The sequence below is a fragment of the Rhinichthys klamathensis genome, unplaced genomic scaffold (assembly GCF_029890125.1).
Source record: "Rhinichthys klamathensis goyatoka isolate OS25496 unplaced genomic scaffold, OSU_Roscu_1.1 h1tg000225l_1, whole genome shotgun sequence".
NCBI lineage: Eukaryota > Metazoa > Chordata > Actinopteri > Cypriniformes > Leuciscidae > Rhinichthys > Rhinichthys klamathensis.
This window is the reverse complement of record NW_026606749.1, coordinates 2,331,310-2,350,097: the sequence shown is the minus strand read 5'-3', so window position 1 is coordinate 2,350,097 and position 18,788 is coordinate 2,331,310. Positions and strand designations below refer to the sequence as shown.

The 18,788-nt window shown below is 41.1% G+C and overlaps 1 protein-coding gene across 1 annotated transcript in view; it reads right to left on the bottom strand.

Moving 5' to 3' along the window:
* Positions 1-1,864: 1,864 nt before the first annotated feature.
* The window catches only part of foxo6b (forkhead box O6 b), a 30,719-nt gene continuing 13,795 nt past the window's right edge, over positions 1,865-18,788 (bottom strand). The window contains exon 2 of the mRNA XM_056264862.1: positions 1,865-4,373. Coding sequence (XP_056120837.1) covers positions 2,688-4,373 — 1,686 coding nt within the window. The 3' untranslated portion in view covers positions 1,865-2,687. The remainder of the gene's footprint in view (positions 4,374-18,788) is intronic.

Below are 18,788 nucleotides of genomic sequence, written 5' to 3'. Positions count from 1 at the left end.
AAAAAGCTCTGCTGAGGGAAGCTACTCTGACAGGCTCTCTCTCTCATGCACACACACACACACACCATCTCTACCTTTTTCTTTCAAGCAACCTAGTGCCGTCCTTTTCAACTCACTCTGTGTCAGCTTCCTTTATCTTTTTTAACCGCCCTCTCTATTTCTCTCTCCATGTATGTTTTTCCTCATCAAAATTTAAGCAGAACAAAAAGCTGCATCCAAGTCATGTATCTGTGGAGAAAGCACCTGGCAGTACGCAATATCAATAATGGTAGACAAAAGCAAATAAAGAGACAAAGAGTGGACAAAATAACCTGAAACACTTAACACAATATAAATATCGAAGACCTAATAAGAGTTCTTCCACAAATTCAGTACTTGTTGGAGTTCTAAAGGAACAGACTTTTCCTTTTACTCCAATTATTTAATAATGAAGGAGGTGGAATCTACTCTTTGTGCTCCAGAACTTTGTAAATTCAAAAATGTTCCGATTTGGTGCTTGGCCATGGAGAGGGACTTTATCCTAGCAGCCATGACACCACTCTTGAATTTGTTTAGTAGGCTAGTGTGCATGGAGCAATTATAATCCTGTAATTATGAAACACTGCAGTGTGAACAGTGCTTACAGTCTAATTCGAGAAAATGCCAATTGTGGAGACTTTGTCAGAGAGGTGCTGTTTCATATAGCCTTCAATTGGTGATGCTGTACTTTGTACGTTTTCTATCCTCAGAGAGCTCTGACTTGTGACCTCTGTTTGTCTTTGCGAATGCAGTTTTACTATGTTTGGCATATGCTATCATTATTTTTGATCCTGACTCCCTTGACAAAACAAAATAATTTAGCCATTTTTGACATGGATGCATCAGCAATTTACGTACAGACTATTCAGCTTTGAAAGCCTGTTAGTTGTCTCACGTTGCTTCGAAACGTCTCATATCAAAGTGCAAACTGTCAGACCTCTTTTATACCTGACATGTTTTGTAATTGGCAATCAAATTAATAGACTCTCCTTTGTAGCTATATTGATGCTGGTCCTATTCCATGTGGTGTTTCCATTACTTTGTCCACCCCTATCTAGTGGCCATATTAGGAGATTTGAACTTGGATCTCCAATGTATGCATAAATGTGCCACATATGTTTCCTTCAACCTCACCAAGCCGTGACATAATTAGAGTCTTTCCCTATGAATCCTTAGTGTTACATTACATTCAGAATGAGAAAATACACACTTGCACTTAATTACTTGAGTCTGGAGATCACTGGATAAGGACAATATGATAGAGGAAGTCTGCAAGGAGAAGATAGCACCCATTTTTGGCTTTGCTGACTGAATTAATCAGCATGCAGTTCACTAGTGTAGGACACAAAAGCTCTGGAAGATGGTGGAATTGTCATTCTGTAAAGTTATGACCTCAAACCAGATTCTTTCTGCAACCTTGAGGTAGCGCTACCATCAAATAGTTACTTAGTCAAGTTAGGCAAGCTTTCATTCACTAAGGATACATTTCAAAATTTCAGCTCTGTATTAAATTAACACAGTTAATGAGGGTTGACAAAGATTAAATTTTGATCAATCATCATTGATCACCTAGCGTAACACTGCATATGCAGACAGATAATGAAGAACGCTATTGTAGCCAAAATAAAGCCAGTGCATTGGCTGAAGACAGAGAAAGGCTGCCACAGAGTAGCTAGGCCGAGGTAAACCAGGAAAGAGCTCTGCACAGGATGTGCGGTAGTGTTGGATCGTTTCTTATTTCATTACAGGGAAAGCTTTATAAATTCACAGAATGGAGAGGAAGGGGGCATAGTGATAATATTTGCATTTCTCCTTTTCCCCCTTTATCTCTCTATCTCTGCCCTCCCTACCTCTTTCTAATACCCACTCCCCCTGCCCCCACTTACTGCAGAGTGACTTTAATCATCACTTTCGCCAAAACACATTAAGCCGTTGTGTGTCCGGGGGAAAAACAGCCCTGCACACTCCAAGCATCACATTCTATTTGCAACAATGATGCATAGCTGGTGCATTACTTTGGAGATTAAAAAGGATATGCTGAATATCAATAGAGTGTGTCTGATGGATGACTGTCCTGGCCCACAATAAAGGGACATCCAATAGACCTCCTTGGGAGGAGGTACGTACATTTACCAATGAAAAGCTGCTCCACACTCAGACGCTCATACACCCGCACACATTGACAAATGCACAAATGACAGCACAGACACTCAGACAGCTATAGCAACTGCTCAATCCTGTACTCATGTTTAGTAAAACAACACCAACGCTTAATTATTTATTTACTTTTTTGTTCAGGAAGGATAACAAAGTCGTTTGCATACATTAAACCCAGGCCAGCGGACAATGTGATTCCTCCCAGGTCGCGGGGTGGTCGTTACAGCATTGGAATGGATGGCGATGTAAAGTGCTTCAAAGTGATGAATTGAGCACAAACTGAAGGACATGAACCACAGAAAGGACTGTTAGGGTGCTATGACATTATTCCACAGCAGGGTAAATGGAGTAGAAGGAGGGGGGGGGGGGGGGGGTAATTCCAGAATCTGACATCACCAAAAGGGAATCTTGGTCAATTTGTTCATTTGAGTTCCCAACTTGACCTGCTGCCCTTCAGAAGGCTGTATGGTTGAATGTTTGCCTATATGTAGGTTCTCAATGCCCCCCACAGTTCACCCAGGCACCCAACTCTGGCTGTTGTGTGATTGCTGAGGTCCTGCAAAAACCCCCATTCCCATCCCCATCCCCAAACCCATTCCCATGCCAACGCCCTGTGATAGCGACCCATCAAAGTTAAAGTCCATTCCTTCTGTTGAGTCCATGAAGTCATTCAGGAGGATGGATTCAACATCGCAATCCAGACTGCTCTGGTGCACATCCATTTCCAGCTCAGACTGCAACCGGTTGTGAGGATCCTGGTGATGGTTAGCTTGGTGGTTGCCATGGTAATTAGGATTCTGTGAAGTGTGGTGGTAATACCCCTGCCAGGGTTCTGTCATGCCCTGATGGAGGTGGGAACCTGGGTAGGACTGATGGCGAGGATGGGGGGCTGAAGCCAAGCGACAGGGGTCTTGGGGTACATCCAAGACACTGGCAGGGTTAGGAGGCAGGGAAGTGGAAGGGAGGTGAGCACGTGACCCATAAAGGCTGGGTGATTTGTGGTTGTAGGGTTGCAGCATGTCATTGTTCACCCTGGGAGAAAGCTCTGGTTGTCTTGAGTTGCTGTGTTGCAGGTGATTGTGCATGTGGTTGGGATTGGGACTAGCATTGAGTTTGTGGTCATGAGATTGAACATAGTCATGGCCACGGTGGTGTTTGTGGTGATTGTAGTCAAGACCTGGGTGATGCTTATTATGAGCTTGATTGGGATTATGATGATGGCTTGGGTTTTGCTCGTGAGTTACTCCATGGCTATTGTGTAGGCTTTGACTGGAATTGCGATTGTGGCCATGCTCTGGATTATGATTGTGATTCTGGCTGTGATTGTGGCCGTGAGAGTGCACAGCACTGTTAGATTGTGACATAAGTGAATGGGACGCTCCTCCTTGCCCCACAACCATGTCCTTACCACAGTATTGTGGCCCTCCAGCGAGTAGACTTTCAAGGGCATTGTTCTCCGAGTATGCCCTAAGGGCACGCTGGAAGCTGGTAGGCTTGTTTTCCTGAATCGTCTGCATAGGCGTATGATGCCTAAGCATGCCCATGGATGGTTGGCCATAGACTGTTCCACAGTAGGAGGTCTCTCCTTTGGGTCCAGGGCCATAGTGATAGCCATTGCGCTTAAGCGGTAGAGGCTGAGAGTAGCCCTCTTCCAAGCTGATGGCTCCAGTTAGATCAGCTAGGTGCGGGAGCTCGACAGATGGACAATGTCCGCCTGTTCCCAGGGCTGGAGATCTTGTGCTGGTGGGGCTAGGGTAGAGTCGTGGGGAGGCAGAGCAGGATAGTCCTCCTTCCTCTGGTTCATCGGGTTCTGTCTCAGCCAGAATAGGAGACAAGCATCCACTTAATGTTGAAGCAGAGGAACTTGTTCTGGAGTGGAGGTCTGTCCAGGCATCAAACTCTTCACCCCCAACTCCCATTACTCCCTTACCCGCTGGGCTTCCATGTTCTGGCGATCCTTGTATTCCAGGTCCTCCAAGCTCTCTGCCCATTCCCACAGCTCCCGCTCTCTTCTTGCTGACTCGGCCTCGGCTCTTCAGGTACTTAGTTCCGTTGTCCATGGAAACAGCTCGTCTGCGGGGTCCTTTACCCATTTTTCCACCCTCTGGGTTAAGCATCCACCAGGAACTTTTTCCTGTTCCCTCATTTTGAACACGGATGAAGCGAGTATGTAGGGAGAGGTTGTGTCTGATGGAGTTCTGTAGAGAGAAAACAGGAAGAAATAAGATTGAGGCATTAGTGATTTTGAATTGAGGATTGTTAGTATTGTGTGTCTTAAACTTATGTTGAAAATTACGATATTTAAACACCCTTTTTTCAGGCTAATGCCCCCTGGTAGATAAGAGAGACTGAGGAGGGAGCCTCTGCACCATATATTTACATACTTTATTATAGGAATGCACCCAAATACTGCGCTCGTGTCCTAGTACTCATACTCATTCAAATGCTCCGATACCATGCAGCATACAGTACAGTGCAGAAGCAAACAGAGAGTAGAATGGATATATCAGAGAAGGATGTCTATGAATTAAATGTATTTATTTAATAGAATGTTAAACAAATTAAATTTTTACTCCTATATAGCTGCTGTGCCCGAGCTGATAAACAAAACACTGAGTGGATTGAGCGTGCAACGGCACAGACAAGCATGCTTGCCGAGCGTACATCCCTTTTTTGTAGTTCAGTCGGATATGTCAATAAAAAAGAAGGTTAACTAACGTTAACTGACGGTAAAAAGAGAAAGAGCACACACTTCTGTTGCACTTGCGCTTGAACTGACGAATTTACACAAAATTATGTAATAATTTTTCTTTGCGAGTATCCTAGTAAACATAGTTGGTTATGTTATGTTTTAAGTGAATGTAAACAGAAATAAAACGCATATGTAACAGTAGCCTATATTGGATCCATGCATTCGGTCATAAAAGGACAGCAGATTAATAAACCTGCTGCTGTGTTTTTAATGTTAATCAAACAACAAAGGACAAACAAATCACTCACTGCTCTTGACTAAATTACCTTTGTAACTTTAATAAAGATTTGTCTATATTTAATTTATATAGTAAAGACTATGCTGTGTTATTTTACATTTGATTACTTTGTTTTTTTTTTATCTGTACCTGGAAACTGCTGTTAAACCTACCTGAAAACCTGAAAAGCACTGTTTATTTCATTTGTACCTTTTTTCAAAAAAAAATTTTTTATTTGTGCTAATTGTAATTGGATGATTTGTTCTGGTTTGATCATTGACTGTTTATTTGTCTTTAATGTTTTAAATGAACAATTTTACATTAATTAGATCATTTTTTTCTGTAGTATCAAAATTGTAATAGAGAATTGTGATGTATCACTGGTATCTAAACATTTGAACCACTTATACCCAATCAGGCCAGTAGAAAAAAAAAAACTTTTAGCATTAAGCCCTGCTGAAGCAGCTCTAAATATGTGCTGTGCTATTAAATATGTGCTGTGCTATCAGATAAAATATGATGAACAGTGAAAGTAACAAAGGCTTGTACAATACATTTTAACATGCATAATTAAGCATGAAAATAATTGAAGGAAATATATTTTTGCTAAACAAATTAAATCAACAAATATAATTCATATTCTTCTGGTTTCTCTAACTAATATATTTAAAAATCACAAATGCAGTGAAAATACAGGTATCGGTATTGGTAACGATGAGTACCAAAAATGAAAGTATCGGTATCTACCTCGTTCTGGAAAAAGTGGTATCGGTGCATCCCTATTTATTATGATACATACATTGCAGAGCCAAAGTAATCATTGACAATGTACAGAATCATTGTTTAATGCATATATTTACACTTTTTGCACAAATTAAACAGTAATTGGAAACCCCCACTGCGGAAAACCCCTGAACTATGGTGTATTAAAAATATCATTCTAAGAAATATATGTTTCTTTTTAGGTGTATTCAAAAGCATTGTTCAAATCAACAGGTAATCTCACAAGAATTATGCAAGTTGCTATAAAAACTCAGTTCGGAGCACTCATTGCTGGAAGAGGTGAAACCCCTCTTGGCTGCTCAGGCAAATCAATACTGTAAGCAGACCAGCTCCTGCACGGCACACGCTTTCTCTGACTCACGCTGCAGCTAGCCAAGCCAAGTCCACACGCACATCAAACCGTAGTCAAGGTTACCCAAATGAATCACACGTGGCAACCTGATCACAGACGCCTCTATCGATTGCAGTCTTGGGGAAATATGAGGGAAAGCCAGAGAGTGAGACGAGAAAGCGAGAGCGAGGCGTGATTTTGGCACGCTAGCGATCCTGGAGAAGCACCAGACAAAGGAAACAAAAACCAGAGAGAGAGAAAGACTTTAGTGATACAGATGCAGCAGAGAAATGCATCTTTTTATTTGGTGTACAACAACAATGGAGTCAAGAATGTTAATGATAGTTACTGTCTCGGATGTGAATTGGTCAATAAATTGTTCCAGCAGTGCAATATAGCAACTATGATGAAACACTTGTTCACATATTAGCTGTTGTGTATATTACTGCACAGAACTTACAGAAGCCCATTATTAATCTCAGTTATTTCACATGACTATGTCTTCTGGATTTAATAAATACAATTTTAACGAAATTATGTGGACTTAATTTTATTATGCAGTTTAATAAACCAATAAGACGCTCAAGGCTGTGCAATATTGTAAACAAAGTCGGTCACATTCATAAAAAGTCACAGCAAATGCTTTTCTCAAAACATTCCGATGTGCGTCATGTCTATTAATGCATTTCATATATTCACAATATAGCAAGGTCTCCCATACCTTATAGCTTCATCATTTCAGAGTTAAGATTTCACTCTCAACACTATGTTATCCAATACCTTTACACATGAGAATTCAAAGATATTTATTAAATAATGTTTACGTGTTGTAAAAATCTGTTGCAATCAAACGTTTTTATTGATTATTTTTCTACTGAGGTTGGAATGGATTCCTTTGAAAATAGCGTATTTTTGATGATGCACTAGGCTTACAGGACATCATAAAGTAAGAAAGACAGACAAAAAGAATGAGGCCAACAACTCTGCGACAGTAAAGCATCAATACTCAGAACAGAATGTTCCTATACCTATCCCTGAAAAAAGCAACAGGGCCAAATCCCTCGTTCTGCTTCTCCATGTTGGATGCTCTTGTCACAGTACCCTTGTGTTCACACCATGATCATGCCTAAAATTCATGGGACCTGGGACAATATTTATGGTTGACCCCCTTTCCCAAGATGCAATGAATAGGCTAATGAATGGGTCCCAGGATAATCTTCCTAGTTGTCCATCCCTGACAATGGGTCTGGAAAGCATCATTCAAAGAACTCAGTTCTCAGTTTCTCTTTCTTCAGCAGGAAAAACATAATCTGTCCATCAAATTCTCAACATTACCAGCAATCCATGTAATGTGTTGACATGTGTACACAACAGAAATGTAGTGCGAGCTTCACTCCTTACAAACACCGTATCTCCCTCTTAAAGCAACATAGCCTTTTCACACCCTACTTCACTCAGATTCCCTCGTTCTCACACTCATTCAACTCTTTCCCTGTGTCCCGCATCTGTTTATCACTCTCTTTTCACTCGCTCTCCATTCCACAACAAATCACACCACTAATTTCATTCACCTGCTCTGACTGAAGAAAAAAAAATCAAATAAGACAAAACAAATCTACTTCCTGTCCCTCAATCATCCACAATACAATTACGCTTCAAGTGCGTCTATCAGCCCATCTATACTCCATAATCCCCCATCGCACCCCTTACGGAAAGCAGCCTCTTGTTTTCCGTAGTGATTCTGAGAACCATTACCGCTCACATGAGTGGTCAGATATCAGTCACTGAAAAGAGCCAATTACCTTGGCAAAATTTACACTACAGCTGGATATCGACTGTAAAGCAGTCTAATCTTGGAGAGCGTGCTGTTTCAGTGTCACCTCACACCTGAGGGGCTAATTCTTCTCCCAACACCAGTGGCAGATTTGCTGCTTTTTGTGCCGCTCCCATTCAGAGCGGTGAGAAATTGGATAAGCAAGATGTATTTACGTCCCCTCACCCCCCAGGAAGGGGCTTTATTCTCCACCGGTTATTCTGCCAAATTACACGAGCCCCCCGTGTTGGTGAAAGAGCCAGATGCTTTCTGGGCCGACTTAATCAAAGCCAAATTGAGGCACGGTGTCACGAGTGGGAACTGCACGCCGAAACGACCTGTGCGAGGTGATCTGAGCGCGACGCCCCTGACAGCCTCGGCAAAGCACGCTCTGTTGCAGGGGTAACCATGACTACTGTGGAAACGGGAAGAGAGGAGCTATGTGCGAGAAGCGGGGGGAAGAGAGAGGCAGATGCCGTTTGATGCTGCAGGTAAACTGCAAACAGCCTTTCATCTCTGACAGTCAGACGACTCGCCCAACTCGCAAGAGAGCTTCAATCATAAGCAGTCACACCGTCGCTTGAGCTGTCTCAGAGGAACAGTGATTAGCAAGTCAACTATAGGCTGCATGACTTCACAGTAGCTACCAGCACCCCGCCACTCCACAGATCAGCTCACCAAACAGCCGTCTACACATGAGCTTGTTGTAGAAAGCTTGCATTTTTAAAACATGACAACTCTCAGACTTGAAAGGCCAAGCGTTGTCGTTTAGTCTGTGAAACGATCCACTCTTTGCCCCTAGTGGCTCCATTAAAATGGGGGAAAAAATGTAGAGCACCGGGTGTTTGATGAAAGCAGATTATTCATGAAGTCACAATTACTGTGGTGGTGTGGCCTGTGGTGAGCATTATAAATAGCAGGTCTGTGGTTGGGAATTTGACCTGGACACCTTCAAGCTCTTCTGCCTCTGAGTCATTTGCTGGCCAGCCAAGTAGCCGTCTGCTTATGACCTGCTTTTTCTCTCTGAGACACACAAACACACTCTCTGCAACTATTCTGCACACTGTCACATCTGCAACAATTAACTTAGATGATACTTTCTTACCAAAGTCCCAGTGGTATGCTGCAGAAATGACGCCCCCTCTACGAAACGTGAGGTATAACAGTATAAACTGGTTAGTGATGCCTCAACATCATTGGTGTATTCTGGTTCACACTTATTGTCACAACAAGTCACTTGGTTTACTTGGTATTGTCTTGTAGTGACAATAAAGCTTGGAAGTCATTCATTGTCAATGATCTAGTTAGCAATATAAAGTGAGCAACAAGCATGTTGACGATGCAACAAATTATAACAACTACAAATGCAGACAGTGAAGCTCACTTCCACCTGATACAGTCAAGTAACGTCTACCAGTGGCCGACAGTGACCATCACGATTTTAATCACAAACATTTTTAACTAGTTATATACACACATGAAGGCTGAGCTTCCAAATAGAACTTAGTGGAGGAAATGTTCAAACACAAACTCACTATACATTCAAACATAACATGATATACAGACACTTCCAAATATGCCCGGCAAACCGGAAAAATCTGGCAATCAGGTTTAATCCCACTCCAGCCTGCATAATCCAGAGAAATCTAGGGCTAATCCTGGTTAAATCTGGCGGCCCCTTAGCTGACTATAACCCCTGGAATGCAACAAAGTAACAGGGATTGATGGGATCATATGTTGGCCGGGCAGGAGGTGTGTAGAAAGAGTGATGAAGGGTGTAATAATTGGCATTGAGATCAAATTGAAAGTTTCATTACATAATTCAAGGTACTCATGCTTCCTATAAAAACTATACTGTTAAATACATGTATTGTTTTTTTAGAATTCACACAAAAATGTTATTTTAGATATTCCAGATATACCTGCCTGATTGAAATGTGTGATTTCCCCTTAAATTGTTGTGATGTCACGAACCAACATCATTTCCTGTTCTGTCTCCTCCTCTTCCCTTTTTCTTTATTAACTGCATTGAAGAGGTAGGTTTCTGACAATCTTATTTAATCTTTATTGTATGATTGCTTTTATGTCTATATTGTCAGTCCAATTCATGTGTATTATGTTATTTTACTACTTGTTTAATTATTTTTGTCATTTTACCCTTTTGAAAGCGAGAGCACATGGTGATGTGTACATAATATTTATTTTATAGTGAGAACAAGGGCAATTCACTCAAAGAGGCTGCTTTTATTTGTGTATTATTATCAGGTATGTTTTCTCTGTTGTATTTTCTTGTTTAATGTATTTTTTCTTTACTCAATTTAAGTTTCATAATCCTATTTTGCCCTTTTGCATTGTTAACTGCATTGAAGAGAAAGAACAAAGGCAATTCATTAAAAGAGGCTGCTTTTATTTGTGTTAATTATCAGGATTAAAAGATCCAGCGAAACTGCTGCCTGCTGTCCCGTGTCTGATTTCCAACAAACACAAAGCTGCACAATGCAGAGTCAAAGTTTCATAACTGGTGTCTCTGGCTGCACATCACACTGGGTGTCACGAGCCACCGGTTACACACAGATAGGGTAAACTTTGGTTCATTAATAACAACAAACCAACATTAGGCTTAAAATAACTTGTTACTTGCAACTGTGTAACTCATTTTGGAATTTTAATAATAAAACAACACTGACTCAATTTTTAATAGTTTCAAGCATTACTTTGTACCCTATTTTTAGAAAGGGGCAACTAATTGACATTGTTCACAATTTAAGATTCTATTTTATTTTTTATGGTTTTTGTTAAATTGAGGTTTATGAGCCGAGATCATTACCTATTTGACCGCCTGGCGCCATTGGTCGCCTCTGCCCTCTTGTTTTCGTGTTAGGCACATCTGCCCACGACAAGTCATAAAGAAATGCTGCTTTTACATGGAAAGTTCAGCCTTAACAATTGCCCTGACACACCAAAAACAAAATATCATACAGCGAGAAAGAGATGGTTTCAACACTTACATTAACACAGTGGTTTGCTAGTGGTTGGATTTACACACAAATGGAAAGCCTTGGAAAAAATTGGAGAGAAATTGTGTTTGTATCCAGAGAGAAAAACTGTAAGTAAATACAAGAGTAATATAAGTGTTAAAGCCAAAAATAACAAGTTTTAAAAGAAGGTGAATAAAGATGTCATATAAACAAATCTGAAAAAGTCAGATCCCTAGTCAGATAATCTCCCAAAAGCACTGACTGATGAATACCCAAGGTATGATCCATTCAAAGTGGATCCAAAAAAGAGCTTTCATCAAATGATGCTATGATACTGTTTCAGTTCACTATTCATTGATGTATGCCTTGGATTAGGGCCCTAGGATCACCTTCACTATGGGCAATGAATGAGATTTAGAAGGATCACAACTCATTTTTCAAGCAAGGTCGGATAAATCACTAAGTGCCTAAGATTTAATGAGCAGAACAAAAGGCCACAGGTATGGTAGTGCCTACATTTCAGTACAAAGAAAAGACAATGTTTAAGACGCTATCTTCCTCAAAGTTTTAGCGAACTATTCCATGTAGCATTTGCCAAGCGATCTGTTTCTCATTTTAAGAAGCGTTCTAATTTACTGAGCAGACTCCTCCGAGTATTCAAGGCAGTGTTCTGTTTTACATTCTGCCCAGTGTTCTATTCGACGCGGTTCGGAACGCACGGCTCGTGTGTTGGGGGATTGTTCTGTCGAGCATTCTTGTGCGCTCGCAGGACTGGAAAAGCTGTTTTCAGCCGCGTTCGCCCATTATTTATTAATCCATTTCACACAGCCAGCAGTCATTATGCATGCTACTGTCAATGGGTATCTCTCTGCCTCGCATTTATTTGATAATAAGCACAAGTGGGGTAGGAGATAAAAGCGCTGACTGCGTTCATTGTGCGAGCGGGAGAGAGCGAGAGAGGACTCCTGCAGGCGAGGAGACTTAAAATGAGAGTTCTGTGTGGGAACAGGGCGCGTCTGCTAAGCCTGTCTGGAGGCAATCGATGGAAATTAGCCAACGCTAAAGATGCACTTCCTGTGAGTGATGTCACGGGCGGTGCTCGGCTGTTTGGGGAAAAAGAAAGAACTCACAGGCGATTAATGGGAATGGTGAAGAGCAGAGAAAGGTGTGGGTAATGTGACTGATAACAGTCCTAATATATGGAAATGATGTTAACAATATTATTTCTGGTTAATACAGAATGTATTTTATGTTTTAATTTGCTCAGTAAAACATTATCTGAGTTTGTAGTGTTCTCTTAGTTCACCCAAAAATACGACTGAGATGCAACATTTAGAATCTTATGATATATATGATCAGGGTTTGAAATGAACTTTTTCACTCACTGGCCAATATAGCTACCAAATTGTAAAGTTACCGGCCATTCAGAACTTCTACTAGCCCCCCCCCCAAAAAATGTATATTGTATATATATATTTCTTACATATATATTATAAAATTTGGATTTAATACATTTCTTTCTTAGTCAAACTAAATCCTGTCATTTAGCCATCTCCTCCCTTCCTCTTTCATCCTCATCACCAAAAATTTATTTTAGGTGGACAGATCAATACAGTACAAAGCACATAAAAAAAATATAGGATGTTAGAAAATAACAATGTCTTTTCTGTTAACCAAATCCTTTTTAATCTTCGCTATTGCTTCAATGAAAATAAACAAGCGTGCCGTTATTTGTTGTGCAGTGGCGTGTATGTTCAAGTAAGCCAGATATGCGCAGATTCTGTGCAATACGCTGTATTTAATATATCACGATGACTGACGAGTTGAGTATTTGCGCTAAATCTGCGCAGATTTGGCTTTCAAGAACTTCCCCAGCAAAGTAAGTAATAAACCGCCAAATTGGCTCGTGATTTGACAGCGTTACCCGCCACAGTTGATTTTTACCCACATTTGGCGGGTGTTAATTTCAAACCCTGTATATGATATATATCTTTATTCCTAAAACCCCACTGGTTCTTTGCATGTCATAACTGAAAGTGATGTGCCAGTTTAAATATGTGGAAAGTTGCATGCTACTTGAAAGCTGCAGTAGAGTTTTTCCGACATGATCACTATTTTCTACACAATGTTCAGACATGGAAAAGAGCTTTGTAACAATCCTTCGAAAATTCTCCGTTGGTGGTCCATGGAAAAACGGATAGCACAAGTGTGAGTAAATAACAGAATTTTACTTTTTGGCTGAAATATTTAATGTTTGGTCTTCAAATCAACAAATTACCTAAATTAGACATTGTTAATGATGGATGCCCAGCATTCATATCCTAAAAAACAGAGCAATGTCATCATTACAGCCAACGCTTAGGCGACAGAAGGCCTCTCTCACCGCTTGCTTCCCTGTGGAATGCCCACCCTCCAGAGGGACCAGGGTGGGAGGGAGGGGCTGCGTCTGGAGCTTTAGCCTAACCTGAGAGAGGTAGACTAGGCACGGAAAATGAGCCGGGGCCCCTGGGGGCCTGTAGGTGGGAGCAGCCAGCTAGTGTGCTCCATCCCCTTGGACCGAGCTCTAATTGGAGCTGCTGGGCGAGCCGGGCCAAGTTCCCTGGGAACGGGGAGAGCCTGAGGGAGGGAGGGAGAGTAGGAGGAAGTGAAGGATGGACAGATAGAGCAAAAAGAGGGGAGGGATGTTTAAAAATAGAGCAGGCAGATTAAGGAGCATCTGAGAGCGGTGCAGGGGATCGGAAAATCCGCCCTGCGTGCCAGAGCTGACCAGACCTTCGGGGCACAAAAGCCAGTTCTTCCCATTGCGTAGCAGGGGCACGGCATAGCACAGCCGCCCCCTGGCATACGTTTGCCCGGTCGTCGCGTGGCATGCAGCCCAGACTGGGCCAGCGCTAAGAGCAGCGTCAGCCTGAAATGATGACGGTCCCTAGCTAAGCTTTCACACAACAGGTGGAGAGTACAGACACCTGTGGGAGATCGCACAGACTCAGAAGAACCGTCTTACACCTGGGTCTTATGCACAGATGCACACTTCTTGTTGTGATATAAGCTTTGCTGAGATAAAAACAACATAAAATCATTTTCAATCATTTGGACACTATATATAGTTATTTTATTAGTTAGTATTTGTGTCTTGTTTTCCATTAAAATGATCAAAACATCCTTAAAGCAAGATAAATTCACATGAGAAGCAACAATTGCGTAAGATTTGAAGACTTACTTTGCTTACCCCATTGGCAATGTTTTTTCTTTCTTGTTTCAAGCACAAATCTAACCAAATGTAATGTATACTTAAAATATTTTAAAAAAAAGTTAGAAAAATATTATTTCTATTAATATTATAATCTGGTAATTGTATTTTATTATAAGTTTTAAAAAATGTTTTGCTGAAAATATAAGATAAAAATGCCGATTTTTACAGTGTGGGGCTTGATGCATAAGTAAAATAACTACATTTGAATAACACACAAAACAAAAAAAATCGTTTTTTGACTCGACTACGAAGGTACATAACAGTCAGTGAACGTATGGGGGGGGGGGGTGATGATTCACATTTTTGAAGTCTTTTGTGTTGTCGCTTTCTCCGCAAGCAAAAACACAGGCAGGAACAACTATGACTGACTTTATCATCAAGCACAAAGTCATCCTCTGTTCCAGGCAGAGCATGCACAATTAATTAGTAAATCATTAATTAAGTCACGCATCGATTATTTCGGTTGCAAGGCGTGGAATGAGCTGATCGCTTTAATCAAACCCCAAACAGATTGGGAAGCACCTGGTCACATGATTGTTAATTAAAACCTGCTACATTAATGCGTTTAAGATATATCCTTTAATACTCAATTTCGTGTCAAAGGACAAAAATACACTAAACAGATTTGGTGCTCAGTATTAACTCCCCAAAAACATCTTGGGCACATAGCACATAAATATGCGCTCGGTTACATACATGCATGCGCGCACACGCACACACACACACACACACACACACACACACACACACTTGTGCTCTGTTAGCCTGGCACATAGGGTCCGCTCATTACAACAATGCCAAGCTACCGGTTGCTAAGGAGACCTGTGGGAGAGGGAGTGATCCTGTTGCTATGGCAGCAAGCCTGCTTCCTGCCAACTGTCTTTCCCCATGAGACCTGACCATAGTAGGCAGAGAAAGAAAGAAAGGAAGACAGGGAATTGAATGTAGGAGAGTCGGAGTGCGTGTGAGGGTGTGTTGGGGGTGTAAAAGGGGTTATGGGTATGATGTTGAAAGAGAAAGACTTTATAAAGAGCACAGCAAGCAGGGTAGAAATGGAGGAGGGGTGGCAGACAAACCACAAAACCAGAGGAGAGAATGTGCTGGGAAAATTGATAGAGTTCGAAAGAGGGAAAATAAAAGAGGCGCTTGTAAAGAGACTGAGCGAGGACGCCTTCCGGAGCGCCATTTTCAGGCGGTCTTTCCCATGAAACGGCTCGCCGGCTTACCGCACCGCGTCCTATTGTGCTAGTCCGCCGGCGACTGCACAAGATGGCCGCAAAACTACCTCTAATTGTTCAAAGCGAACACTCCAGCGTGCAGAACGCCACCTCCCAGCATGCACTGTGTCATCAAGCGACCTGGCCTCGCTCGTTAAACTACCGTAAAACTCGCCTGGCTTTTGGGAACTTTCTGAAACAGAATTCTGTGTTTCCTCATTAAATGCTACGGCACATCACAGCTCCCATTTATCAAATCACCTGATATAAGCGACGTGTCATAACAGGTGTGTCTGATAAAAGACTTGAAAGAATACAAATTAATTATGCTGCACTGCGCAAAAGATTCATTAAACAACATATTCAGGGGAGACGCAAGAAACAACGTCGCAACAAATCAACACCTCTGTAAAACGCAACGGTGCTGCTGTGGAGACAACATCCTGAAACTAGACAGTGACAGAAAACATGGGAAGACGAAGAGAAAAGGAGATGATATATTGATCAAACTTTGGAGAAGAGGGTCACATGAGGAGAGAAAGCTGAATCTGAATTTTTTTGACTGCTGTTAGATCACAATTGGTTCCATACTTCCTTGCTTGTCTGCCTTTGTGGGGTTTTTTGGTTCGATTACGGCTCTCGTGACAGCGCTGTTTAAATGAGAGACAGAGGAGCATTGGCACATATTCTCCCACAGATAAAGTGGGAATAAAGTTGGTTTCGGAAGGAGGGGGCTCTCGGAATTCACTCGGAGACGGTCGAATCAGGCTGTTAAAGACATCTCTCTGACTCTCATCCCTCTGTCCGGGTCTGTTTCTCATTCACAAGGAATGTGGCGTCTGTCGAGAACGGGAGTCTGGCCTTCCACATGGACACACACGCACATATTCGTTAATTTGTTTATGCACACATTTCGAGACACGGCCATTATTGACTTGTTCATGCATGCATTTATTTCCAGAGCACAACGCCTGATCCCCTCTGTTCCCCCAACCTCTTTATAGGGGTCAAAGGATTCACTTGGGATTCTCCCATATTAGCTGTCTCTCTAATTCTACATGAAGAGCACTGTGCTGTATGACTTCTTATAAAGATGTAAAACCGCACTCTCTAGTTATATCTCATATCTTTTTTATTATTACCATGTCCACACAGACGCTTATTACTTCTTCCCATTAGCTTTCCATCATTCCACCTTCATTCATTCTACCGAATGCAAAAATAACGATTGTTTTCAAATACATTACCCTGTCTGCCATTGGTTGGGCAGCAGATTGCCCAGTCCACGATTGGTTGAGCCGGTGTTGCTGTGTCGAGGCTGCATTCCCAAAAACATCAAGCGACCACTCTACCAATAGTTTCTATGATCAACTTTGGCTTGCAATGCTTCGGCTTGGAAATGCAGCCCTGGTCAGGATTCTCAAACAAACAGAGCAATGTTTTGAATGCTCCACTACCAGCTATTGTGAGGAAAATCATTCAACCGTATGGATGGCTTGCTTAAAGTTGTCAATGCTTATATACACCATCCAAAAACACACTTCAGCTTTGAGTTCTCAGATATCTTTAATTTACAAGTTCAAGTCTCAATAGACACAGATGAGATATTTTCTGACATTAACTAAAAATATAGATATATACAATGAATTTGAATAGAAGCTCAGATCATTTGATGAGTTCATATTGAGACTTTCGATTGCAGACTTTGGTATCTTGGAAAATATGAGAACATTTTGAGACATTTTAGAGATCTCTTCTGAAAGTCTTCAGGAGACACATCTAAAATTACTTTTGAGATATTAAAGAGATCTCATTTATGATCTAATTTCTTTCCTATGGGTTTCGTCTCTTTCTTTGGTCTGAATCTATGGGAAAACGTAAGGTAGGTCCACATTTCTTCGAACAAAGACAGCCCAATTAAGTCAGTTTGAGTTAGGGTCTGTGCGCTGAAGAGAGGGGCGGAGATATGGAGCGGCGAAGAAAGAGGCAGTCCATAAAAGCAGTCTAACGAAGGGGAAAAAGGAGGGAAAATAGAGGAAGAGGGGTAAAAGAGGAGAGCTTGAGCGACTTTGTAGCCGAAGCGAAGCAACTTCTCTTTTTTTTTAGCTCCTCAATGGGAAGACATATGAAATATTAATAACAGCTCTAGCCATCGACTTCAGAGGCCCGCGCTAAAACTTAGTGTCTAATGAGACTCAGCTCATGAATTGCTAATGAGGATGCTTGGAATGTGTGTTTTAAGTGTTTGTGTGCGTGAGCGTGTGTGTTGCGACGGGGGGGGGGGAGGGGTCATTTGGTTGTGTGTGTGCTCGGGGGTGTGTATGGGGGGGGGTATGAGGAATGTGAAGTCTTTGGGAGACTTAACGGAGAACTTCATTAAAAAGCTGAAGTCTACACACACACACACACACATACTGAGAATATTCCAAACCCTCACATGCATACACACTTGCATATCACGTATCGCATATCATATACGTCTCCTAAAGACCTATAGGTGAAATATTTCTTGTCACCAAACAGTGTATAAAACATATACTCTCAGAATTGCCATACATACAGTATAATGATGAAATTTTAAATATTTAATTCAAAATATATGACATTACACATGCCACCTATATACACTCAAGAAATCATCCAAATGTATCTTTATTTTTTTATGTAATGGGTGTTGCGATTGACTGGGATGTTTCTTTTGAATATGTTACAATGAAAGAAAGAAAAACACAATTGATCCAAAGCTTCATCAAATTCATAATCAACACACTACTGCATTATCATTATTCAATAAAAACATTCTAACCTTGTGGAGCATTACAAATTTGGGTTACACTTAATTTAAAGTTGTCCTTGTTTGAGTTATTATACATTTAAGTACTGATTAATATTAATTAACTACATGTACTTACTATAGGAATTAATGATAGGATTAGGGTTTGGTTTAGGGTTACTTGCATGTAACTATGCATCATTTATAGTTATTATTATAGTAACTACATGCAATATGTGTAACGAGGACATTGTAAAATAAGGTGTTACCAAAATTTGAATATGCAAAAACGCAAATGAGATTTGAACTCATTCAATTCATTGCAAGAACATAAACGTATCTTGTCTTTTACAGAAGAAACCAATCATATGCGTTTGAAATTATGCGGATGGTGAGTACATGACGGTTCTTTTCTAAATCTAAAGCTTCTAAAACCTTATGATAATAATGACAAACCGCTGATCTTCTCAAGCAGTCTAGTGAGGTGATACCAAGC